The 26,919-nt window shown below is 55.5% G+C and overlaps 1 protein-coding gene across 5 annotated transcripts in view; it reads right to left on the reverse strand.

The window, feature by feature from the left end:
* Nucleotides 1-6,347: 6,347 nt before the first annotated feature.
* The window catches only part of DOK7 (docking protein 7), a 30,256-nt gene continuing 9,684 nt past the window's right edge, over nt 6,348-26,919 (reverse strand). For 3 of the 5 annotated variants that reach the window (XR_008377180.1, XR_008377181.1, XR_008377182.1), the window contains 5 exons: nt 25,109-25,309; nt 17,511-17,630; nt 14,408-14,527; nt 7,335-8,335; nt 6,348-7,281 (listed from right to left, as the gene is read on the reverse strand). Coding sequence is in view for 1 of the 5 variants with exons in the window: in XM_053577547.1 (XP_053433522.1) it covers nt 7,590-8,335; nt 14,408-14,527; nt 17,511-17,630; nt 25,109-25,309 (1,187 nt within the window). In the remaining 4 variants the exon portion in view is untranslated. The other 2 variants (XR_008377183.1, XM_053577547.1) reach the window with 2 other exon arrangements.

Below are 26,919 nucleotides of genomic sequence, written 5' to 3' on the forward strand. Positions count from 1 at the left end.
AGTTCAGCCAGGGCTGGGTTTGAACCCGTCACCCTCGGTATATGGGGCCGGCGCCCGTCACCCTAGACTTTTAATTCCACTTTATTGTGGCGGGTACGTGATAGTGTAACAGTGGTGCAGCTGCAGGAAGCGCACACGTATGCAGTCACATGTTTATAGTGTGCGTGTACATGTGTGCATATATATGACATGTTTGCTGGGTGAGTGCAGCGTGCATATATGTGACGTGTTTGCTGTGTGCATGTATGACGTGCACATATATGTGATGTGTTTGCTGTGTGCACATATATGTGATGTTTGCTGGGTGTGCAGTGTGCATATATATGATGTGTTTGCTGTGTGCGTGCAGTGTGCATGTATGACGTGTGCACATATATGTGACGTGTTTGCTGTGTGCGTGCAGTGCGTGTGTATGTGTGACGTGCATGTTTGCTACATGTCTGCAGTGTGCATGTTTGCTGTTTGCCGTTTGAGTGCACACACCTTGTCCGGCTCCCAGGAGTAACTGGTGGGTCCTGCAGGATTTGCTCAGACACAGCGCAGGCCCACATGGCCTGTTTCTGCAGGGAGGAGGGCAGAGAACATGGGAGATGGCGAGACTTGGTGCTCAGTCTCTAATATGGGCATGCCGGCTTGTTGGTGGCATCAACCACGGAGTCGTTCATTTCTGTCCTTTGTCAGGTTCTTAAGGTGTTGGGGTTTAGGGATGGTGAACATACAAAAGTCCAGACCCCAGGGCTCAGTTCAGAGAGTGTGGGTGTCAAATGCTGTCATGGCGCCACCACCCAAAACAAGATAATTTCCTAAACTCTGTTAAAGCCAGGCCCCACCCACAGGTGCCCCTTTGACTGCTGTTGCCATAGCGTTTGACGAGTGTTGTGCTAGAACATGGCTGTCATCCATGTGGTCATGTCCTCTGGGGGGTGAGAGGGCATCCCAGGCCATGGAAAGGGTCCTCCCAGACACCCTGGGCAGCCTCAGCCTGAGACGCACATCGGGTAGTGGCTGCTGCCTGGGAGCAGGGCACTCTGGTTCAGCTGAGGGAGGGGTCAGCGCTGGGCACCAGCAAGGTGGGGCTGGGCCAGGAGAGGGGACCCCATGGCAAGGTTCTCAGCACCAGAGTGAGCCGTTTGGGCCCTGGGGCCTCAACCTGCACCCCCTCCACTGGAGTCCCTCGGAGCGCCAGCTGTGGGCAGTCCAGCCAGCAGGTGTCACTGTGGGGCCCCCTTACTCCTCTGCTCCAGCTCAGACAGCCGCTCCTCCCGGGCCTGTGCATGCTGGGCCCCCACCCTATGCGCTGTCTGGGTGGCCGTGATGTTGATCCGGGCGTATCGGGAGGTGCTGGCCCCTGAAAGCAGTCCAGGGTGAGCCCCACCTGTCCACTCCCAGCCACACCCTGCTGCACCGCCCTGCACCCAGCCAGTACCTGCTCCTGCAGCCCTCAGAGGGCCCAGGTAGGGACAGTGTGGGGTGACACCCTCAGGGCACATGGCCTGGCCAGGGACAAGTTTGGAAACTTCACCTGCTTGGTACAAGGAAGGACTCCTCTCGAGGGCTGGTGTGCCAGGCTCAGGCCCCAGGGCTATGGGCCCCAGCCCTCCTGTTGCGTCCCAGGTTGGACCCACCTCGGACCCCCAGACTGGTCTCCTGGAGCCCCAGACCTAGGTACTGCAGCTGCTGTCTGGAGTAGGGGCTGATGGGGATGTTCATGTAGGTGGCCAGCTCTCTGCTTGGCCTTTCCAGCCCTGGGCTGCCCATATTCCCCGGCCTGGGGGATCCTGTGGGGAGAGAGGCTGTGAGTGCCCAGGCAGAGGCTGAGAACTTCCCTGAGCCAACTCTTCTCCGCCAGCCCCCTCTTTCCAGCTTCTGCTTCACTCCTCCATTTTCCTGGACTGTCCATCCTTGGCCCAGCACTGCCCCATCCTGAGATCCCATCCACTGTCACCTCTCAGACTGTACCCACCAGACTTCTGGAAAGAGTTGTGCCCCACCCGCTGCACACATCTCTCCTGGAGAGGGGCAGGGCAGAGGAGCGGCCCCTTCTCTTGGGCTGAACTGATGGAAGGCGGTCATTGGGCTCCCAGGAGTGGTTCCAAGTGCCCAGACACCCACAGCCCAGTCCTCAACTCCAGATCTTGTGTCTCTCAGTACAGGTGGGTCTGGGATCTCCAACAAAGAGGCCCTGGGTGCCCAGCACCCCCACCACACCCTGCTGTGGCTCTGCGCCAGACAGAAGGACCCGCAGGAAAGAGAGTCTCACAGTGGGGAGGCAGAGCAGACCCACCGTGCCCTGTTGAGCCTTCCAGTCCCCAGAAAATCTCTGCTCCAAGGCAAGGGGTTCCTGTAAATCCGCGGCATTTGTAACACAGAATCCATCACAGAAAAGACACCTCCCATAAGGTTTCAGCATTGGGTGGAGGGAGAGCAGGGCGCCAGTCTGTGCACACGGTGGGGAAGAGGACGCGGTTGAGGGCAGACAGGAGGCAATGCTGGCGAAGCCAGTGGGTGGAGGTGGGGAGAGGGCCAGGGCCCTGGAGGCTGGATGTGCCTCCTGCGGCTTGGCACTTTGCTTTAGGGTCGGGTCTGTATTTTCCAACATTCTCCGGATGCGTGGGTTGGAGGGGTGAGGGTGGAAGCAGGAAGGACCCTAAGTCCAGAGCACAGGCAGAAGGGATAGAAGGCTTGGGACCACCCAGTACCACCAAGGGTCTCTCGGGTGATAAACGGCACTGGAGGGCAAGAGGGGGTTCTGACGCACATTTCTCCCTCTCTGGCTGAGACCTTCTCTGTCCTGCCCCGGGTTCTCCCTCCAACCACCTGGCCACCTGCCCCTGAGCCCCTCACTGCCCTCTCAGGGCCCTCCTCCTCCCTTAAGTTTTAGCTTATCTTCTTATGAGCATTGCTTTATGCCACCTCAAGTACTTTCTGGAACAAAGCAGAGAACAAGGGAATGCTTCCTCCTGGCCTTTCTGTGTCCTCTCTTCTGGGAGCTCCACCCTGGGCTGAGCTGGATACCACTGGACCCAACAAGGTGAGACCCATCTCTGTCGCCAGCTTGCCCCCAGGTGACCCAGGGCCCCACATCCCAAACAGGTGACACTTGCCTCAGAAGAGGGACTCGGGTTCTGGGGCTCAGCCTGAGGCAGCTCTGAGGTGCAGAGCTGGCCCCTGACCTCACTGCCCTGCCCCAGGCCCACCTCCATGCCTGCAGCCTCTCCCAGCCTTGGTCCACCAGCCTCCACACTGTCAGCTCAGTTTCTCTGAGGAACCCCTGGAGGGACCCCAAGCCTTCTGCTCCCTGCCTGGGCCTTCCTCCCCTCCCGAAACAGAAGATGCCCTAGGTCTATGGCCACTGATGCCCCCGTCCCCACTGAGTGAGTCCCCAGGCCATCCCTCCTGCCACCACAGGCCTCCACTCAGCCTACCCCTGCACTATGGCTCTCTCTGAGCACATCCTCCTCCTCCCAGGTGGGTCCCAGACTTTACCTTGCCCACAAGGTGTGCAGCTCTCCCATGCACAGGTCCAGGCTCTGCTCTTGTGGCCCCACTGCCCCAAGACTGTGTCTCCTGACCCCCTGACCAGTGTCCAGTGGCCCACTGCCACTCCAGCAGGTGCTCCTGACACAGGCCAAACTCAAGTCACTCACTACCCCACTGTACTCACCTCAGCTGGGACTCAGTCCTGCCACCCACTGTTACCTGCCACCCACCTCCACCCCATCCACTGGCTCGTACCACTCACTGCCACCTGCCACCCACCATCCACCGCCACCCCACCATGCAGTCAGCCCGCTGTCCACTGCCACCCGCCATCCACTGCCACCCCACCACCCAGTCACCCCGCTGACTCCCTGGTCAGACCTGGCTGGGACCTCCCAACCTGACTCCCACTCCTCTGTCCTGCAAGGGGACACTGGGCCCCAAAGCCAAGTCCTACCTGAATATGTCATCTTGAGTCCCAGCAGTGAGGCAGCCACTCCCTAGACCAAAGAGACCCCATGTCAGTGCAGCCTTCAGACTTCCTCCTCATCCTGTGCCAGGGGCCCCCAAGAATCAGGGTGCTCAACTCAAGAGTGCCAGGAGAATGAGCCATCCCGGGGAGAGCCCAGCCTGCAGTCCTGGGCTCCTCCTCTGGGCCTTGCCCCCCTGTGCCCCGGTCTCTGGGCTGCCCTCAAGCCCTGACCCCCGACCCTGGCAGTGGTTGCCTGTGACAGTCCAGCCTCAGGAGTCAGGAGGGCATGTTTTGATCAAACCAGGCCGGGTTGGCCCAGAGGAGGGTCTGCAGAGAGGGGAGAGAACAGGGGCAGCCCAGAGGCTGGGGTACATGGGGGCAAGGGCCTGGAGGAGGAGGAGGAGCCGGGGACTGCAGGCTGGACTCCCCCATGGACAGGGCCCACAACCCCACCTGGGAAGACATGGAGGCTGAGCCAGCCTAGGGCTGTAGACACACCAGACTCCTCAGAAAGGGCCCTGGAGCAGGTACCGACAGCCACCCCACCACCCCCGCTAGGTCCAGCCTGGTGCTGGGGCTACCGGGGTGGGGATACTGGGGGAAGGATTGGGAGGCTGGGCATGGGGATCACACTGGACGCTGGTCCAGGCCAGAGTTGAGGGCAGATGGTCACAGGACAGGACAGGGCCCCTCAGGGAAGCTCTCTGCAAGCCCACATCACTTTTTGTAAAAGAGCCCCAGGGGAGCTTGGGGGCTTGGAGCAGGGTGGGGGTCAGCCCCAGGACAAGAAGCTTACACCCCCTGAGCCCATCACACGTACACGCCTCCCAGGGTCTCTCTGGGGCAGACATCAGCCACCTTTCCTGGGAACCCCTCACCCAGCTGCTTCCAGCTGCCCACAGATGGTGCCTGCTGGGATCAGTCCTACCATGTGGGTCAAGGGCGTGGCAGAGCAGAGGGCAGTGAGGTGAGCCAACACAGCCTCCTTGTTCCCCAAACCCAGGCGGGGACAGGGGGGGCTCTTGGAAGTTGGGGGCAAAGAGGGAGCCAGCATCTGCCACTCTGGGTGCCCCAGCCCTGAGCCCCATTGGCTACCCACCCCAGAGGTGGCCCAGGCTGGAGACCCTGGGCTGCTATAGCAGGCAATGGGCAGAGCCAGAGGCCAGACCCCAAAATGGGCACAGCAGGAAAGGAATGAACAGAGGCCAACACCCCTGCTGCATCCCCACAGGGAAGGTCTGTCAGCCCCACTGGGCAAGAAGCCCATGACCCCACTCCATCCGTGGGCCATCATGGGGTCCCACAGGAGATGCCTTGGCCCACAGCAGCCCTCCCCTGCAGACTCCACTCTCTAGTGTAGCCTTCATGTCCCCAGTCCAGCCCCCACCTGCCCCGGTCCTGGCCTCGACCCCAAGGCCCTGGCCACCTGGCTCCAACCTTGTCCTCCTGCCCTGCCTGGGCAGCCACCCTCCAGGCAGCCCTTCCCCTGACGTCCCCACCATCGCTGCAGCAGGAGGCCTGAGACCACAGCTGGGACACTTGCACAGGATGGTGACAGGCAGCACGCCCCTCAGGCCTCCCTGCCTCCATGGGGGGTCACTTCCGAGGTCAGTCTGCTCTTGTGGAAGGGATGCACCCCAACCAGCTGCAGGCAGGGGACTGGGGGAGCAGGGCAGGCTCCCCTGCCCAAGGAGCCACAGCCTCCTCTATTTTGCAACAGACTGACCCTCCCACCTTTGCTGGGGGTGACAGCAGCAGGAAGAACACCGGCACTTGTCTATTGGGCCTGGTACAGATGATGCACCCTCCCAGCATAGCCAGGGAGGCAGGGGCTGTGGTCCCATCTGCAGAAGACGAAACTGAGGCTCAGAGGTCAGAGACCTGCTGAGGCCACCTAGCCAGCGGGTGGTAGACGTGGGCCCCAAAGCCTCCCCGCCATGTGGTGTAGTCTGGAGCCTAACCTGAACTCCCCTAGCAGTCGGGCCCTCAAGGGTGCCCCAGATGTGCAGGAGTGACTGAGGGGGGTTCCTGGGAATGGGCCCTGCACAAGGCACTTGGGCAGGAGGAAACTGCGGCTCAGACTGGCCCTGCGCTGACCTGGAGTGAGTCCACCTGTACCTGGAGGGAGCCTTGTGCCCAAGCCAGAGGGACCACGAGGACATCACTGTGGTCTCCAGGGAACACTCACCAGGCACATGCTCACACAGGTGCAGTGTCACAGGCACACCCCACTCCCTGGGCTGTCCCACCTCCACTGCATTCGGGTGAAAGGCTGACGAGACCAAGGCCTCTCACCACTGTGACCCAAAAGCTGAGGGTCAGGCCCTGGGACTCAACATCCAGCCACAGCCTGGTGGGAGGGCTGGCCAAACGGAAGAGGACACGGCCGTAAGAAAAGACGTTTTATTTCCAGTCTGAGAACGTATCACAAACAGCGTCAAGTCTTAGAATGAAAAAGAACGACGTCGTCAGTCAACAGTAAAGTACGAAGACAGTTACAGAGAGACTGTGGGACCCAGAAAGCAGGACTCAGAGCCGAGCAGTGGGTCCAGCATGGGTGGACATAGGCCAGTGCAGGAGCAGGGGCCGCACACAGACCAAGCTCCAGGCTGGTGACCACGGGCAGGGCCTGGAGCCTCTCCCAAGGCCAGTGCAGTCCTTGGAGCCCGGATGTCTCCCCTCAGTCCTGCCCTCCAGGAGAGTGCCAGGCAGGACCCTCTGGCCACTGACCTGTACGAGCCTGGGTCAGATTGCAGAAGGTGGGTTGCTCTGAGGACACTAAACCCCCAGAGCCCTGCAGGGGCTGCGAGGGGGACCGCCTCCGCCAGTCACAAGCCTCCTGAGCTTTGGTTTCCTCTCCATGGATGGGGACGCTGCACCCTCGTGGGGGCTGGGGCAGGGCAAGTGCACACACAGCCTGGGGTGCTGTGGTGGGGGGTGCGGGTATCCGCAGCTGCCACGGCTGGTTTAGTAATGGATGGGGACGCTTCACCCTCGTGGGGGCTGGCCCAGGGCAAGTGCACACACAGCCTGGGGTGCTGTGGGGTGGGAGGGTGCGGGTGTCTGCAGCTGCCACGGCTGGTTTATTTATGGATGGGGACGCTGCACCCTCGTGGGGGCTGGGCCAGGGCAAATGCACACACAGCCTGGGGTTCTGTGGTGGGTGGGGGCAGGTGTCCGTAGCTGCCACGGCTGGTTTAGTTTTTAGCATGTGGTACAACCATGAACTATGGAGGGGACAGGGAGGGATATGAGAATCAGTTGCCCCCCAAGGGGCTGGGCAGCAGGGCTCCACACATGGCCTGAGCTGGCACTTGATGGTGGGGGGGCTGGGCAGCAGGGCTCCACACATGGCCTGAGCTGGCACTTGATGGTGGGGCACCAGGGGCCCTGCAAGCTGGCTTCGGCCCAGCCCGTGCCTTCCAGAACTCGCTCTCCAAGTTAGCTCCCTACTGGTATCCACAGGTCCACCCCAAGGCTCCCCTCCCAGGGGAGGATGACCCTGGTTGGTCACTCCCAGCCTCAGGCCTGGCCCAGCACATGGAGCACCCTCTGTGAGGAGGCCAGCGCTGCCTCCTCTTCCCTCTGGAGGGACACAGTCCAGCCCCTCACAGCCGCAAGGCCTGGTCTCCGGCTCTCAGGGAGGGGGTTTTACCTTGAGTCCTCCACAAACTGGACATGTCGAAAAGAAAGCTGGAGATGGCCCAGCATGGGGGTCGCTGGCACTCCAGGGATCGCCAGAGGCTGGGCTGGGCAGCACGGCCTCACTGCCTGGGGGGGCCTCTGTCGCCTGTCCCTGCCATCTTGCACCCAGCCAGCCTGAAGGACACCCAGTGGATGTCTGGCTGCCCGAGTCCCTGGCCACAGTGTCGTCGGGGCTGCCCTGGGAGGCCGGACTCTGGTCCCTGGGAGACTGGCGCAGGCTGCGGGGCGTGTCATAGTGAGGCCGCAGTCCCACAGGCACCTGGTACTCGGCTGCCCCAGGTGGGCAGGCACAAAGGCTGGGCTCCAGTACCCCGGCAGCTGGTGGCAAGCTGAGCAGCGAACCGAACTCGTCGCCAGCCCGCCACATGTCCAGGCTGCTGCCTGCGTAGGAGGAGAAGCTGCCAGAGTAGGAGGAGTGGCTGCCTGTAGCGATGCCGCTGTCTGATGAGCTCTGGCGGCCAACCTCCTGCAGTTGCCGTGGCCGGAGCGGTTTGGGGGGTGGCCTAGAGGCGCCCAGCGCAGCTTCTCCTGGCGCCTGGGCAGCCGTCAGCCCCGGCCCCTCCTGCGACGTGCAGGCAGAGGATGAGGACTGCTCCGGCCACGTGGTGAGCCGACTGCTGGCGCTGACGTCTGAGTGGCTGGCCTCTGAGGAAGAACTGGACAGGCTGCGGTCGTCCCCTGGGACAGAGCAGAGAGCTGACGCTATGCAGTGATCAGGGGAAGGCTGACCCCACGGTCCAGCGACAGCTCAGCCCACCCCAGCCCAGCCAGCTCCCCCTTCTCCCCTCCCTCGGAAAAGCCCAGGCCCTGCCCCTGCTCTCTGCCTGGCCATCCCTGCCCCTTCCCCTGCAGCAGGGGTCTTCCTGAAGACTGATGGGACCCTTTTCTTTGCTTTCAGTCCCTCTGTCCACAGGCCTCCAGACCTGGCTCCTGGGCTCCCCTCTTCCCTACACCACTCTGTGTCCCCCTTTCTCAGCAAGGGCCTGGGGCAGCCCACTCTCTGCCCTATCATAGCCCCACACCCAGCTGGAATGATGTCCCTTCCTTGGGGACTTTCTAGGCTCTTTCGTCAGCACCTCAGGCCAATGTTTAGTAAAAATGTGTGGAATTGGAGGCGGAGCAAGATGGCAGCCGAGTAACAGCTTCCTTGCATCTGGGCACCGTGAGTCTGGGGATATAGGACTCCAGGCATCTCTGGCTGGTGGGATCTGCCTATCATCACCCCTGAGAGGATACAGGGAGTCAGTGAGAGACTTCTGGACCCCAAGAGGAGAACTAAAACAGTGGAAAACCAGCAAGTGGTCGCATGTGTTCAATCCGTCTAAACCCGCCCGCAACTTCCACAGGCACGAGAACTTAAAGAGCAAGAGGAAGTGAAAGGAAAATTAGGGCAAGGAAACAGATAAAAGAAATCACCCATGGGGAAGAATCAGCAGAAAACTCCAGGCAACATGAAAAACCAGTCCAGAACAACCCCGCCAAGGGACCATGAGGTAGCTACTGCAGAGGATTCCACCTATACAGAAATGTTAGGAATGACAGAAAGGGAATTTAGAATACACATGTTGAAAACAATGAAAGAAATGATGGAAACGATGAAGGAAACTGCTAATAAAGTGGAAAATAACCAAAAGGAAATCCAAAAACAGAATCAAATCAGAGATGAACGATATGAAGAATATAAAAAGGATATAGCAGAGCTGAAGGAAATGAAACAGTCAATCAGGGAACTTAAAGATGCAATGGAAAGTATCAGCAACAGGTTAGACCATGCAGAAGAAAGAATTTCAGAGGTAGAAGACAAAGTTCTTGAGATAACTCAGATAGTAAAAGAGGCAGAAAAGAAGAGAGAGAAAGCAGAACGTTCACTGTCAGAATTTTGGGACTTTATGAAGCGTTCCAACATATGAGTTATAGGAATTCCAGAAGGGGAAGAAGAATGCCCCAGAGGAATGGAAGCCATACTAGAGAATATTATAAAAGAAAATTTCCCAAATATCACCAAAGATTCTGACACACTGCTTTCAGAGGGCTATCGGACCCCAGGTCGCCTCAACTCTAACCGAGCTTCTCCAAGACACATTGTGATGAACCTGTCCAAAGTCAAGACAAAAGAAAAGATTCTGCAAGCTGCCAGGAGTAAGCGCCAGTTGACCTACAGGGGCAAATCCATCCGAGTGACCGCAGACTTCTCTAATGAAACTTTCCAAGCAAGAAGACAATGGTCATCTACCTTTAATCTACTTAAACAGAACAATTTCCAGCCCAGAATTCTGTACCCTGCTAAGCTAAGCTTCAAAATTGATGGAGAAATCAAATCATTTACGGATATACAAACATTGAGGAAATTCGCCACAACAAGACCAGCTCTACAGGAAATACTTCAACCTGTTCTGCACACTGACCACCACAATGGATCAGCAGCAAAGTAAGAACTCAGAAATTAAAGGACAGAACCAAACCTCCACACTGATGCAAAAGATAAAACTAAGCAATGGACTCTCACCAAATAAGACGAATAGAATACTACCACACTTATCAATTACCTCAATAAATGTTAATGGCTTGAATTCCCCACTGAAGAGACATAGATTGGCTGACTGGATTAAAAAACACAAGCCATCCATTTGCTGTCTGCAAGAAACACACCTGGCTTCAAAAGACAAATTAAAGCTCCGAGTCAAGGGTTGGAAGACAATTTTTCAGGCAAATGGAATTCAGAAGAAAAGAGGAGTCGCAATCTTATTTTCAGATACATGTGGATTTAAAGCAACTAAAGTCAAAAAAGACAAAGATGGTCACTTTATATTAGTCAAGGGAAAAATACAACAAGAAGACATTTCAATTCTAAATATCTATGCACCCAATTTAAATGCTCCCAGATTCTTGAAACAGACCTTACTCAGTCTGAGCAATATGATATCTGATAATACCATAATAACAGGGGACCTTAACACTCCTCTTACAGAGCTAGACAGATCCTCTAAACAGAAATTAAACAAGGATATAAGAGACTTAAATGAGACCCTAGAACAACTGTGCTTGATAGACGCATATAGAACACTCCATCCCAAAGATAAAGAATATACATTCTTCTCATCACCCCATGGAACATTCTCCAAAATTGATCACATCCTGGGACACAAAACAAATATCAACAGAATCAAAAGAATTGAAATTTTACCTTTTATCTTCTCAGACCATAAGGCACTAAAGGTGGAACTCAACTCTAACAAAAATGCTCGACCCCACCCAAAGGCATGGAAACTAAACAATCTTCTGTTGAATAACAGATGGGTGAAGGAAGAAATAAAACAGGAAATCATTAACTTCCTTGAGCATAACAACAATGAAGACACAAGCTACCAAAACCTGTGGGATACTGCAAAAGCAGTTTTGAGAGGAAAATTCATCGCTTTAGATGCCTACATTCGAAAAACAGAAAGAGAGCACATCAACAATCTCACAAGAGATCTTATGGAATTGGAAAAAGAAGAACAATCTAAGCCTAAACTCAGTAGAAGAAAAGAAATATCCAAAATCAAATCAGAGATCAATGAAATTGAAAACAAAAGAATCATTCAGAAAATTAATGAAACAAGGAGTTGGTTTTTTGAAAAAATAAATAAAATAGATAAACCATTGGCCAGACTAACGAGAAATAGAAAAGTAAAATCTCTAGTAACCTCAATCAGAAATGATAAAGGGGAAATAACAACTGATCCCACAGAGATAGAAGAGATCATCTCTGAATACTACCAGAAACTCTATGCCCAGAAATTTGACAATGTGAAAGAAATGGATCAATATTTGGAATCACACCCTCTCCCTAGACTCAGCCAGGAAGAAATAGAGCTCCTGAACAGACCAATTTCAAGCACTGAGATCAAAGAAACAATAAAAAAGCTTCCAACCAAAAAATGCCCTGGTCCAGATGGCTTCACTCCAGAATTCTATCAAACCTTCAAGGAAGAGCTTATTCCTGTACTGCAGAAATTATTCCAAAAAATTGAGGAAGAAGGAATCTTCCCCAACACATTCTATGAAGCAAACATCACCCTGATACCAAAACCAGGAAAAGACCCAAACAAAAAGGAGAATTTCAGACCAATCTCACTCATGAACATAGATGCAAAAATTCTCAACAAAATCCTAGCCAATAGATTACAGCTTATCATCAAAAAAGTCATTCATCATGATCAAGTAGGCTTCATCCCAGGGATGCAAGGCTGGTTTAACATACGCAAGTCTATAAACGTTATCCACCATATTAACAGAGGCAAAAATAAAGATCACATGATCCTCTCAATAGATGCAGAAAAAGCATTTGATAAAATCCAGCATCTTTTCTAATTAGAACACTGAAGAGTATAGGCATAGGTGGCACATTTCTAAAACTGATTGAAGCTATCTATGACAAACCCACAGCCAATATTTTACTGAATGGAGTAAAACTGAAAGCTTTTCCTCTTAGAACTGGAACCAGACAAGGTTGTCCTCTGTCACCTTTACTATTCAACGTAGTGCTGGAAGTTCTAGCCAATACAATTAGGCAAGACAAGGAAATAAAGGGAATCCAAATGGGAGCAGAGGAGGTCAAACTCTCCCTCTTTGCTGACGACATGATCTTATACTTAGAGAACCCCAAAGACTCAACCACAAGACTCCTAGAAGTCATCAAAAAATACAGTAATGTTTCAGGATATAAAATCAATGTCCACAAGTCAGTAGCCTTTGTGTACACCAATAACAGTCAAGATGAGAAGCTAATTAAGGACACAACTCCCTTCACCATTGTCTCAAAGAAAATGAAATACCTAGCAATATACCTAACGAAGGAGGGGAAGGACCTCTATAAAGAAAACTATGAAATCCTCAGAAAGGAAATAGCAGAGGATATTAACAAATGGAAGAACATACCATGCTCATGGATGGGAATAATCAACATTGTTAAAATGTCTATACTTCCCAAAGCAATCTACCTATTCAATGCCATTCCTATCAAAACACCAACATCGTACTTTCAAGATTTGGAAAAAATGATTCTGCGTTTTGTATGGAACCGGAAAAAACCCCATATAGCTAAGGCAGTTCTCCGTAACAAAAATAAAGCTGGGGGCATCAGCATACCAGATTTTAGTCTGTACTACAAAGCCATAGTGCTCAAGACAGCATGGTACTGGCACAAAAACAGAGACATAGACACTTGGAATCGAATTGAAAACCAAGAAATGAAACTAACATTTTACAACCACCTAATCTTTGATAAACCAAACAAGAACATACCTTGGGGGAAAGACTCCCTATTCAATAAATGGTGTTGGGAGAACTGGATGTCTACATGTAAAAGACTGAAACTGGACCCACACCTTTCCCCACTCACAAAAATTGATTCAAGATGGATAAAGGACTTAAACTTAAGGCATGAAACAATAAAAATCCTCCAAGAAAGCATAGGAAAAACACTGGAAGATATTGGCCTGGGGAAAGACTTCATGAAGAAGACTGCCATGGCAATTGCAACAACAACAAAAATAAACAAATGGGACTTCATTAAACTGAAAAGCTTCCGTACAGCTAAGGAGACAATAACCAAAGCAAAGAGACAACCTACACAATGGGAAAGGATATTTGCATATTTTCAATCAGACAAAAGCTTGATAACTAGGATCTATAGAGAACTCAAATTAATCCACATGAAAAAAGCCAACAATCCCTTATATCAATGGGCAAGAGACATGAATAGAACTTTCTCTAAAGAGGACAGACGAATGGCTAACAAACACATGAAAAAATGTTCATCATCTCTATATATTAGAGAAATGCAAATCAAAACAACCCTGAGATATCATCTAACCCCAGTGAGAATGGCCCACATCACAAAATCTCAAAACTGCAGATGCTGGCGTGGATGTGGAGAGAAGGGAACACTTTCACACTGCTGGTGGGACTGCAAACTAGTACAACCTTTCTGGAAGGAAGTATGGAGAAACCTCAAAGCACTCAAGCTAGACCTCCCATTTGATCCTGCAATCCCATTACTGGGCATCTACCCAGAAGGAAAGAAATCCTTTTATCATAAGGACACTTGTACTAGACTGTTTATTGCAGCTCAATTTACAATCGCCAAAATGTGGAAACAGCCTAAATGCCCACCAACCCAGGAATGGATTAACAAGCTGTGGTATATGTATACCATGGAATACTATTCAGCCATTAAAAAAAATGGAGACTTTACATCCTTCGTATTTACCTGGATGGACGTGGAAGACATTATTCTTAGTAAAGCATCACAAGAGTGGAGAAGCATGAATCCTATGTACTCAATTTTGATATGAGGACAATTAATGACAATTATGGTTATGGGGGGGAACAGAAAGAGGGAAGGAGGGAGGTGGGTGGGGCCTTGGTGTGTGTCACACTTTATGGGGGCAAGACATGATTGCAAGAGGGACTTTACCTAACAATTGCAATCAGTGTAACCTGGCTTATTGTACCCTCAATGAATCCCCAACAATAAAAAAAAAAAAAAAATGTGTGGAATCATGAGTGAGAGAGGAAACAATGAATGAACAGGCAGTAAATGGAGTGAATGAATGAATGGGATGAAGAACAAATGAATGAACAGGGAGAAGGAATAAAAAAATAGGAGGGGCAATGAACAAATGAATGAGCAGTAGGGGAAGGAATGAATGACTGGGAGGGGCTGTCCAGGGAGATCGCGGCTATGCCAGGCAGCTGTGGCCCTACCTGCACTGCCTGGCCGGGCTGAGGGCGCCAGCAGACTGAGCCGCTTCTCCAGCTGCAGAGCCTCCAGGGCTTCCTGGGTCACACGTTCCTCCAAGGCTAAGGGCCCCCCAGGGCTTGGGTCTGCGGCAGAGAGAAGGGTCAGCAGAGGTGACCCATGCCCCAGCCCCTGGCTCCTGCTGGCCGGCCAAGACACCATAGAGGGTCCAGTGCTGTGGGGGCCACATGCACCTCAACCCAGCCCTAGCCTGGTGGTCAGGCTCCTCCCCACGCCTCAGCCCCAGCTGCTGGACATCACCCACCTCCAGGCAGGCACCCACCAGCCCAGACTGAGTCCTCATGCCCAGGGACAGCCAGGACACCAGGCTATCCAGACCCTCACCCCCCAGGAAGCTCCCTTGAGACTCCATGCCCATGCTGGCCTGTCCCAGGCACTCGCTGGTGTTGACATTGGGCCAAGGCTGCCTGGCTCCAAACAATAGGACTCTGCTCCCTGGTCCTGCCATGTCCTCTGCACACCCAAAGAGGTTTCCCTGCAGGGAACCACAGGGCACCCCAAAAAAGCAAGCAATGCCTCCCACTCGGAGGCTTCCTCTGGGCCTCCAGGCAATGCCTCAGGGCGGGAGGCTTCCCTGGTTGGCCTGGCTTCCCTGGGCTCCCTGACCAGCTCCTGCTACCATCCGCCCAGGGGCTCCTGCCAGGGTGTGGCCAAAAGCAGGCAGCCCAACCCACTGTCCCCCAAATCTAGGAGAAGTGACAGCATGGAAAGTTCCCACTGAGGGCGGCGCCTGTGGCTCAAAGGAGTAGAGCGCCGGTCCCATGAGGTGGCGGGTTCAAACCCAGCCACAGCCAAAAACCACAAAAAAAAAAAAGAAAAGAAAAGTTCTCACTGAGTCCTGTGGCACACAGGACAGCCCATGGGTTGGGGCACACAAATGGGAGGCTGCAGCCCGCCGGTGTGGGCTGCGGAGAGAAAGCATGAGCTCCTCCCTGCCTCCTAGGGCAACCTGTATCTGGTGAGTCCTCAGCCTGATGGGTCATCATCGGTTGACCCTCATGTCTGCTGGGGCCATCACATCAGCGTCTCACACCAGGAGTACCCTTCCCAGGGTAGGCAAGGTTTCACAGCACTGGGGCCCAGGAGCGTGCCAGAAGGGCCTTGAGCCACCCCCACCTCCATTCTGGCCACCTCAAGGGCACTGCCCAGGACACTGGCCCTGCAGCACAGGGTCTAAAGGACTGCCAGGGACAGGGATCCGGGTGGCACAAGCCTCTTCTGTTGGTTCCTGTGCCTGGGAAAGATGAAAGGCTGTGGTGGCCACGGCCCAGAGCTCCCAGCTCCTCCTGACCAGCAGTCCCACATCCCTGGACACCATCACAGACACACCCTGCTGTGTGACAGGACAACAGGTGCCACTCACTGCACCTCAGCAGCTGAGGGTCCATGCTGCAGGCAGCAAACGCACCTGTGACCCACATCCCTGTGGATGCCCACCCCAGGGTGGGTGCTCTGCAGTTGGTATGGACAGTGGGCCCTGGGTGGCACCAGGGCCAGGACACAGGACATACTCTCCTGGCCATGTCCTGTCCACTGACTGGTGGGTCAATAACATGTGGAGGGACTCCCAGCTCTGCCATACACCCTGGCCTCTCATCCTCCCTGCACACTTTGGGCCAAGGAGGTGACCTTAGAGCAGGGCAGATGTGGGACCTCTGAGCCCTCCCCTCCCATCCTGCCTCTGGGCCTCAGCGTCCACACCTGAAGGCTGAGGGGCTGGACTTGAGTTTCCTGGGCCCCTCCTGAGCCTGAGCACCGTGGAGTTGGAAACAGCAGGCAGCAGAGGCCTGAGGGTGAGGTACCGCCAGCCGAGACATGTAGCCATGGCCCCAGTGGGGTGCCAGCCACGGAGCCTCACTCACCCCAACACTGCTCCAGACCCCGCCCCGTGGGCTGGGACCTCTCGTTCCTCTGGCAGAATGCTGGCCAGCTCAGTGCCCTGCTTGGCTGTCACACCTGGGTGACCTGGGGCCTCACACCTGGGGAGACACTGGGGAGGCAGCACTGCAAACTGAGGCCCTGCAGCTTTTTAAGAGCTCCTAGCTGATGGGGATGGTCTGTGGAGTAGGGTCTGGGGTCTCTGGTCGGCCCACACGCCCCAACCTCAGCAGTGGCTCTAGGCATGAGCAGTTCCCTGCCTGCCGTGGAGCCCATTGAACGTCTGGATGGCCCTGTCCCCAGAATGAGGCTCCCCTAGCAAACCCTGCCCAGTGCTGTGTCCCGGGCACACCTCCGCCTCGCTCAGGAGACAGTGAGGTGCCCTCCCGAGACCCCCTCGCAAAGGTCAGGCCCTGGGGCTGGCTCTACACAGAGAACCAGGACAGGGCTACGCTGCCCTGTGGCCTCTGGGAGCCCCACCCTGCTCCTCCTGGGCCACAGCATTCCTATACACTGGGGCCGCCAGGCAGGAAGATGCCAGCAGGGGGCGTGGCTGCACTATCCAGCAGAGCCTGATGGCAGTGGGGCCCCGACATTGCCTCTGCCTCCCTGAGCCTGTGCAGAGGGTGGGCAGCAAGAGCCAGGAGCTGCAGCCAGAAGGGCGGTCTTGGTGCCTGCTGGGCAGATACTACCTGTCCCTTCAGGTCAGTCCCGCCCACCAGGCCCTGGGTGGGGGGGTTATACAAAGAGCTGCCAGGTGTGAGGTCACTGACTGGTCTCCTGCCTGGACATGAAGACAACTGCTGTCATCAATGGCAAGAGGAGCCAGCAATGGTCCATTGGAGGGGCCCAGACAGGGCCTACTAGAACTGGGGGAGCCCAGCCCTGCCCAGGGTAATGTCCTCCCATCCTGGTCCAGCACCATCCCTTGACCTGGACTCCTGGAGAATGGTGCCCAGGCCACAGCAGGGCAGGGATGGTGCCCATATCCCAGGCCCCATCCACACTAATGCCCATGACTGCTGTCCCCTGCTCCACAAGGCCCTGGGCTTCTCAGCTGTGGGTGAGAAAGGGCAGCCCCTTACTGGGCTGACGAATCAGGAAACTGTGTGGCCCAATGAGGGCACCCTCCCTGCTGCCCGGCCCAGCTGGCCACACTCCTGCACCCACCTGGAAGAACTGGCCGCAGCCCAAAGGGGCCCTTGGTGGGTGAGATGCCTCGGACGATGCAGTCGAACAGAAAGCTAATCTGCTCCCCCTCGGCAGAGGACAAGAAGAAGACTCCGGCCCCTACAGGGGGAGGACAGATGCAGAGGTCAGCCTGGCCTGAGCATGGGCTGGGCACGTAAGAGACATGGGCAAAGTCCAGCCAAGACCTACACAGCCCGTCTGGCCTGGCCCTGTGACACTGAACCCCCAGAGGGCCTGACCCAATCTCTCCTCCCCCACATATCCTGCCATGTCCTTCAAACACACACAGCTTGTCAGGGTGGCTTGGGGTGCGGGCCATGGACCACGCCGAGCCTGTGGGAGCCGCCTTCCCACCTGCCTCCTCCACCCTTGGCAATCTGAGGTGCCATATTGAGTGGCCCCTCGTGTGTTGCCCGGGGAATGGGCAGGAATGCCAGCCAGGCACCCGTCCTCAGCCATGCCACACTGCAGGGACACCATGGTACTGTGTCCGGAGGGGCATTCCATCTGAAGCTGAGCTCAGAGCTCTTCTGGCCACAGCCAGAAGGTGCCCAGCTGCAGGCGCCCCATCCTGGGGCTGGCCTGAGGGCTGCTGGGGGGACATGCAGGCTCTGCTCTGCCACTGGGAAGCTGCGGGGTCAGTCCCTGCCCTCTGAGCCTCAGTTTCCTCATCTCCACTAGGGGACCAGCAGCCCCATTCCATATGGCTATCCTGAGGGTAAGTGAAGCTGCAGATGCCCCAGGAAGCCCAAGGTGGCCCACAGGGGAACAAGAGCTAGGTGGGGTCACGTCCCAGGACAGCTCCTGCATGACCTCAGTCACACTAGATGACCCTCAGCCTCGTTTCTTACCCAGTGCTATGGTGAGGTTTACATTTGCACATCTGTAAATGCATGGTGCAGTGCTCACCCCGCAAATGACCCAACTGTCACTCTTGTGGCCAGAGGCATGTCCTCCCCAACCTGACAGTAACCAGCTCTTCCCCTGATGCAACTCTTGAGGAACTGTGTCAAGCGGCTCCCAGATACTGCTCCCCACCTAGGAGGCAGGACCCACGTGGAGTTGACCACCCCACAAAGCCAGAGTCGGCCTGGGAGCCAGCCCCGCAGCAAGGGCGAATGAAACCCTCTAGGCTGTGTGAATGGGGAGGCCGCTGGCAGCACCCCCCCGACACTGGCCCATGTGGGCCAACACTCGGCCTGGCATCAGCACACAGGAATCCCTCCTGCCCCGGAGTCTCTGCCTGTTGCCCAAAGAAAGGCACACTCACAGGGCAAGCCGGCAGGGGACAGGAAATCTCTACATTGCAGCCTCTGCGCCTGGTCACGCTCCACCCTCACAGAACACAAGGCCATGCATTCCTGGGACTCGGGCCAGCCCTGACAAGTGGTGGTACTGCTGTGGCCCTTGGCGCCACTCTGGGCACGTGAGGGAGTGAGCACCCTGTGGCTGCCAGAGCTTCCTCTACGTAATTTCCCCAAACCAGGCTACATGATGGTGTCATTCCAGCTTTGGAGACAAGGAAACTGAGGCCCAGAGAGGGCAGCCAAGAGGCAGTTTAAGCCCAGTCACTGGGCCACCTGGGCCCTTCCTGGCACCCTGAGCTTCTGGGCCCCCTCTGGCCTCGGGGCTGCTGCTGAGCAGGAGCAGAGATGGATTGATGGGCGCCCCTCGATGCACACAGCAGGTGGGGTGGGTGGCAAGAGGCTCACTGGCCCAGAATGGCCCTAATGGGGTAGGGCCTGCCAGCCGGCTGGGCTGAAGGGGCCTTGTGCCAGGCCTGGGCAGGCAGGCAGGCTCAGGGAGGGCCCGTCATGCCGGCCTTGGTCTGCTGGCACTCTCTGCCCTCACTGCCTCATGTGGAGGAAGGCTCAGCAAGTCCGTCCCCCAACTCTCACAAAGGCCAGGCCTCTAATCCTGAACGTGCAGCAGCTGGCAGAGGCTGTGGGACAGTCAGTCCCCCGACTATAAAAAACACGTTGTGGAAAGGAGCAGAGGCGCCTGCATTCCTCTGGGGCGTCTGCCCAGCATCACAGCCTGGAGGTGTGGTCAGCCACGCCAGACCTGGGAGCACAACCCCCTTCCGCCAGCCCCAGGCTCCCAGTGGCACCACACTGGTCATCCTCATCCACACCAGCAGAGCTGATTCAGGGGCCCTGGAGGAGGATGGACATCTCAGAGGGCTGATCTGCCTGGGCCTCAGGGCGCAGCCTTCCTGCACACAGCATGGCCAGCTGCCTTCTTGCTGCCGCCCCCCCCCCCCCCACAAGGGTCTTGGGAACACCCAGAGCTCCCTGGACATGCAGGGTCCACCTAATATACCTCCACCAGCAGGCCACCACCCCACCCCTTGATACCCCTTGTACCTAGAATTCCTGTTGATGGTTCAAGACTCAGACACCTTTCCTGACCCCTGACCTTCTCAAGAAGCCAAAAGTTCACTCTGCGATGCTCTCATGACTGCATTCTCTGGGCAGCTCCTGTGACAGTAGGCTAGGCAGGCAGGGACCACATCTGACTCCTCTGTGGCCCCCAAAGTCCGACCAAGCACCTGATAACTAGGACACCCCAGAGCTCAGCCACAGGTGGAAAGACCCATGTTCAGAGGCTGCCCAGGTGTTCCATGTTGGGCAGGGGGCGCCTGCAAAATCAGGCACTGGGTTTCCTCCCAGCCCATGAAGGCCGCCCCTCCTTGAGAGGCCAGGTCCGCACCCCTGTCCTGGAATCTGCACCAGCTTGTGACTTGCTCGGGCTAATATACAGTGGCAGAAGGGACACTTCCAATTCCGGGCTGAGGCCATGAGGGGCCCAGAAGCTTCTACTCCCCTGTGGAAGCCATACGCCACCACATTGATCACTCTGGGCTGTCCCCTGAGGAGTGAGGCTTCTCAAGAGAAACTGAGGCATCCCAGCCAGCAGCCAGCACCACGGACATCCTGGGCCTTCTAGCCCAGCCACAGCCATGCCACTGCCCAAGTGACCCCAGTCAACACCTCGTGGAGCAGACACAAGCCATCGCTGCTGAGCTCTCCCAGATCCCAGACTCACAGATGAACACAAAACAGCCACCCCACGTGGGAACATCTGCTACACAGCAAGAAATAACACAGGGACATGCAGAGGAGGGGAAGAGAGAGCTCTGCAGGACACACACAGAAGGCCAGCTGCTGCCTGGGCTCACAGACAACTTTTCTATGGACAGAGGCTATAGGTTGCTGGGGGGGATAAGAACAGCCTCATCCACAGTAAAAATGCAGTTATTTCCTAGGAAAAATGACTCCAGGAAAATGCTGTTGCACTCAACTCAAAGATTTACCATCTGTAAGAAACAAAATACTCTTCCATCCAAATATCCAACCAGCCGTGAGATCTGAGATGACCTCTGTCTGAAATTCAGCCCTAAACGGCCTGGCACTCCCTGAAAGCTGCTTTTGTTGACAAAGCTCACACATTGGAACAGGGACAGAGTCTGGAGGGGTCTGGAGGACTTTCATGCTGAGAAGGTTCTAGAAAGCCTCTGTACAGACAGCACTGACTTGCCTTGCATACACTTTCAATCAGAAAGTTGGCCCTGCTAACCAAGCCCCTGGGTATATTATTTCACACAAGGTTTCCTAACAGTAAAACGTATACTAATTAAAATTTCATTTTAGGCTCGGTGCCTGTGGCTCAAGCAGCTAAAGCGCCAGCCACATACACCTGAGCTGGCGGGTGCAGATCCAGCCTGGGGCCCACCAAACAACGACGGCTGCAACCAAAAAATAGCCAGGTGTTGTGGCGGGCACCTGTAGTCCCAGCTACTTGGGAGGCGGAGGCAGGAGAATCGCTTGAGCCCAGGAATTGGAGGTTGCTGTGAGCTGTGATGCCACGGCACTGTACCCAGGGCGACAGCTTGAGGCTCTGTCTCAAAAATAAAATAAAATAAAGTTTCATTTTCTCTGTGCCCTCATTTTGTTAGAAAGAAGCTAAGTTTATATTTGAAATTAAGTTTTAAATTTCTCGTTTTTTTTTTTTTTTTTGGGGACAGAGTGTCACTTTGTTGTCCTCAGCAGAGTGCTGTGGTGTCACAGCTCACAGCAACCTCAAACTCTTGGGCTTAAACAATTCTCTAGCCTCAGCCTCCCAAGTAGCTGGGACTACAGGCGCCCACCATAACACCCGGCTATTTTCTGGTTGTAGTTGTCATTATTGTTTGGCAGGCCCAGGCTAGATTCGAACCCGCCAGCTCCAGTGTATGTGGCTGGCGCCCTAGCCGCTGAGCTACAGGTGCTGAGCCTAAGTTTTAAATTTCATTAGTACCATGCGCTAACCGATTGCGCCCCTGGAGCACTCTAAGTTTTAAATTTCATCTACCATTTTACATCTACCAAAACAAAGCAAAAACAAAACAAAGGGGTGGTGCCTGTACTCAGTGGGTAGGGCACCATATGCCTCGGCCCTATATGCCGAGGGTGGCGTGTTCAAACCTGGCCCCGGCCAAACTGCAACAAAAAATAGCTGGGCGTTGTGGTGGGCACCTGTAGTCCCAGCTACTGGGAGGCCAAGGCAAAAGAATCACCTAAGCCCAAGAGCTGGAGGTTGCTGTGAGCTGTGACGCCACAGCACTCTATGAAGGGCAACGGAGTGAAACACTGTCTCTAAAAAAAAAAGACAAAAACCAAAAAATAATGGGTGCTAAGGAGAATGTGGATAAACTGGAGCCCTTGTGCCCTGCTGGTGGGAATGTCACATGGGGTAGCTGCTGTGGAGAGCAGTGTGCTGGTTCCTCAAAAAATTAAACCTAAGGCTGGGAATGGTGGCTCACACCTGTAATCCTTCCATTCTGAGAGGCTGAGGGTGGAGGATCACTTAAGCTCAGGAGTTCGAGCTCCAAGATCAGACTGAGCAACCTCAAGACCCTGTTTCTGCTAAAAATCAAAAAACTAGCTAGTCTTTGTGGCAGACGCCTGTAGTCCCAGCTACTCAGGAGGCTGAGGCATGAGGATGGCTTGAGCCCAGGAGTTGGAGGTTGCTATGAATTAGGTTGATGCCATGGCTCAACTCCTAGGCTCAAGAGTGAGACTCTGTCTCAATAAAAGAAAAATTAAACCTAGAACTTTCATTTTTTTCTTTCTTTCTTTTTTTTTATTTTGAGACAGAGTCTTACTTTGTCACCCTCGGTAGAGTGCCATGGTGTCACAGCTCACAACTTAAGCTTGGGCTTAAGTGATTCTCTTGCCTCAGCCTCCCAAGTAGCTGGGACTACCGGCACCTACCACGATGCCCAGATTTTTTTTTTTTTGTAGTTGTCATTGTTATTTGGCAGGCCTGGGCCGGGCTCAAACCCGCCAGCCCCGGTGTATGTGGCCAATGCCCTAACCGCTGAGCTATAGGCACCAAGCCCAGAATTTACATATGATCTGACAAGTCCCCACAGGAACTGGACACTGTGTGCAGATGTTTGCATGCCACACTCGCAGCAACGCCGTGACACGGGCCAGGAAGTGAAGGCTGCCCCTGTCCACTGCCAGCGGCATGGATAAAATGTGGTCTACCTGTACATGGAAGGTTATTCACTTCTGACACGCAAATCCTGTGCAGCTTTACTTTCTGAGGTCAGCGGAGGAGCTGATCCCACAGAGCCAAAAGGTAGGGCAGCGGGTGCCGGGGAGGGGCTGGGACGTCAGTGTCTACTGGGGACGGCAGGTTTGGGAAGACAGAAGAGGTTCGGGACGGCAGGTTTGGGAAGACAGAAGAGGTTCGGACGGCAGGTTTGGGAAGACAGAAGAGGTTCTGCAGATGACAGCGGTGATGGCCACATGGCACTGTGAGCATACTTCATGGCCAGGCCGCCCTTACCAGCTCCAGCCTGGCCTCTCCTACGGCCACCACCATGGGGCAGGACCTATGTGTGACATGGCACCAGTTCTTATGGCCACTCCCCTCTAAATCCCAGGCACATCCCACAATGACTGTGACAAGACTGTACACACATGCACCTCAGTGCTTCCTGAGCAGAGGGTTGCAGTGTTGGCCACACACCAGGCCAGCCACACCGCTGGGCTCTGTCCTCAGACAGGGACAGGGCTCCCCACAGGCAGGCCTGGGCCTTACTTGCTCTGCAGCAGCCATGAAGCACGCGGGCCCTGCTCCAGCCCATCCCCTGCAGTGGAGGAGTGAGCAGCAGGCACAGGCCTGGCGGGAGGTACCCTCTGTGTGCCTGGCTGGGAAGCAGAGCCACCCACAGCAGCCACAGAGGCCTGAGGGTCTGGTCGTTGAGACTTCAGTCCTGCCTGGGGAAGCTGGGACCAGGCGGTGGGAATACGCAAATTCAGGGCCCTTCGAGGGCAGGACCCAGACGCTGTGGCCAGGGGCCCAGCATCCCATAATAGAGACACAAGATCCCCCTGGCACAGATGAGGAAACTGAGACTTAGAGGATGATCAAGGGAGGGAAGCTGGGCCACCCCCCATGCCCAGCCACGGTCACCCCCGATTGCCCTGCTGCTACCACATCTCTGGCCTTCTAAGGAATATGGGGGCCCGTCCCACAGACAGGACCAGGGTCCCCAACAGGTGCCCCCAGTTGGCCCAGGCAATGTCTGCGTTCATCATGCACACACCCTCTCACAGACCTTGGGGGCTACCAGGACCCTTTGGACTCTGGCTATAGCCACCTGCCAGCTCCCAGGGCTGCACCTTCAAACCACAAGCCCAGAAACCACCTGCACCTGGGCTGGGCCTCGCCTCCTGTTTCTCCCTGGCTATGGTCTCTGGGCTTAACATCTGGCCTTCCCATCTGCTACCACAAGGCCCGCTGGGTTTGCTTACAGTGCCTGACACAGAGGATGGGACCCACAGCCCAAACAACCTGTGCTACCCCCACCAGCCATTTGCATGAAGGATGAGGGCCAGGCAGCCAGCATCTGGCAGAACCCGGGCTTTCACCTGCACCTGCGCAGTCCAGACAGCCAGAAGCACTCTCAGAGCCCTGCAGTGTGCTGGGTGGGAGGGGCAGGGCACAGTGCCCCAGTCACTGTGGCCTGACGTGACCCCACCAGGAGCCCAGGGCAGCCAGCACTGACGAGCCACACTCCAGGACACTCGGTCTAGTTTCCATGGTTTCCACACTCGCCTTGGCTGAGATGGGTCACGCGGCCTTTGCACACCTGAAGGACCCAACCCACCTTCCCCCCTGCTCAGCCACCTCACTGGTGACATTAGGGCAGCTCTGGGTGCTCGAGGGGCTGAGGCTGGTATGTTCATGAGGAATTCTTGGCCCACAAAGGCGTTTCTCTCTACAGTTGTCCAGAGCAGGAGCTCATGTTTTTGTTAAATCACCTATTTTTTAGTTTTTCTTTTCACTACATCTCACTGGGAGTGTCTCTGATGCTTGTGGCCTCGGACACAAGGCCATGACCTGTGACATGAGCAGGGCAAACCCAGACACAGCCCAGGGTCCAGATTCTACGCTGAGCCCTGGGTTTTCCCACCAGCAGGTGTGGAGGGGCACAACCCACACTTCAGTGCCAATCAGAGACACCTGCCACCAGTAGCACCAGTGGGGCTGCTGCGAGCCCCCAGCGCCTGAGTACTTACAGTACCCACACCTGGTCCCGCCCTCGAAGATGAATCCGTTGGGCACAGCCCCGTAGCGCCGGAGATCAGACAGCTTCCACTGCCCCGTGACGGTCGGGGGGATGTCCCTGGCCAAGACGAGGACGTCATTGCAGAGGTGCAGGGTGGCTGGGCCGCTCTCCAGCTTGGTGCCTGGCGCCACTGTCACATGAAACCTGTGCACTGAGGGGCCGGGTGGGAGCCAGTGGGCATCGCAGAAGGCAGCAGCTGGGGGGGACCCTGGGGAGCAGCTGGGGGCAGTGGCTGGGAGGACCCTGGTGGGAAGCTGGGGGGACACTGGGGGAAGCTGGAGGCAGCAGTGGGCAGCAGCTGGGTTGGTGGGGGTGGCTGCGGGGCAGCTGGCGGGCAGCTGTGGGGTGGTTGGAGGTGGCAGTAGAGGTCGGCTGGGGGGCAGCTAAGGTGCTAGGGGGTGGCTGGGGTTGGGGGGCAGTTGGGGGGGTAGCTGTGACACAAGAGAAGATGATGCTCCCCACAGCATCCCTGTGGACCACAGCCTAGGTGTGGTGATCTTGCCCAGTGAGGGCCACAGTTACCTCCTCTCTATCCTTCCAGGAACCACCTTTGAACAGGGCCAAGCACATCCCAGAGGGGCCTGACGTTGGCTATGCACCCCCACCCCCACCCCAGCTTGCTAGCAAGGACAGAGGGGAGGCCCTGCACCCTGGGTGGCATTTCACAGATAAGAAAAGTGAGGCTCAGGGAGGCCCAGCCTCCAGCCTGTTTGTATCACAGCCCCAGCCTGGCCACGGGGCACTCACCAAACCCTGGGCCCTCTCTTGCCCATTCACTGTTCTCCCTGACTCCAAGACCACCCAGGGTAGCTGGGTACTGTCTGGGATCCCTGGCCCTGACACAACGTGGCCCTTTGCCCTTGAAGGCCCCTGAAAGGGTGGACCATGCCCTCCTCTCCCTTCTCTCTCCCTAGTTTGCCTCCAATCTCAGGAGGAGGTGTACACCCAGGGAGCCCAGCCTGTGAGCAGAGGGTGACACTACCTGCTTTACCTCCAGCCACAGAGCCAGAGGGATGCTGGTCTCAATCCTGTTCCCAGCAGCAGCCTGGGACACGTCCCTGGGGCAACAGGGATTGGTCAGACCACACCATGATTTCTAGCAAGATAAAGATGCCAGGGCAGTGCCCGGCTGGCTCTGTGTGGTGCACCTGCTCCAGCTGGATTATAAAAAGGGATCCGTGAGCCAGGCTGGGCCAACAGGAATCTCAGCTGCAGAACTTTCTGGAAAGGCATGACTCTCTGTTCTGAAGGTACTTTCCCCTGTGCCTTCTGGCAACACAGTTCATACCACCCCTGGACCAAGCACCAGCTTCTGTCTCAAGGCTAGGGATACGTATTTTGTAATTCAAAGTCCATGAGGAGCAAAATATCAAGTCTTTAAAGATGGGGGGTGGGCTTCTGGTCAGGTGAGGGGAAGTGAAGTGCAGGGCCAGAGCCTGACTCTATTTAAAATTGATATTTCAGGCTCAGCACCTATAGTTCAGTGGCTAGGGCACCAGCCACATACACTGGAGCTGGTGGGTTCGAACCCAGCCCGGGCCTGCCAAACAACAATGACAACTACAACCAAAAAATAGCCGGGCATTGGTGGTGTCTGTGGCTCAGAGGAGTAGGACACCGGCCCCATATGCTGGAGGTGGCAGGTTCAAACCCAGCCCCGGCCAAAGACTGCAAAAAAAATAGCTGGGCATTGTGGTCAGCGCCTCTAGTCCCAGCTACTTGGGAGGCTGAGGCAAAAGAATCGCTTAAGCCAAGAGTTTG

This window comes from Nycticebus coucang, chromosome 23 (assembly GCF_027406575.1).
Source record: "Nycticebus coucang isolate mNycCou1 chromosome 23, mNycCou1.pri, whole genome shotgun sequence".
Taxonomy (NCBI): Eukaryota; Metazoa; Chordata; class Mammalia; order Primates; family Lorisidae; genus Nycticebus; species Nycticebus coucang.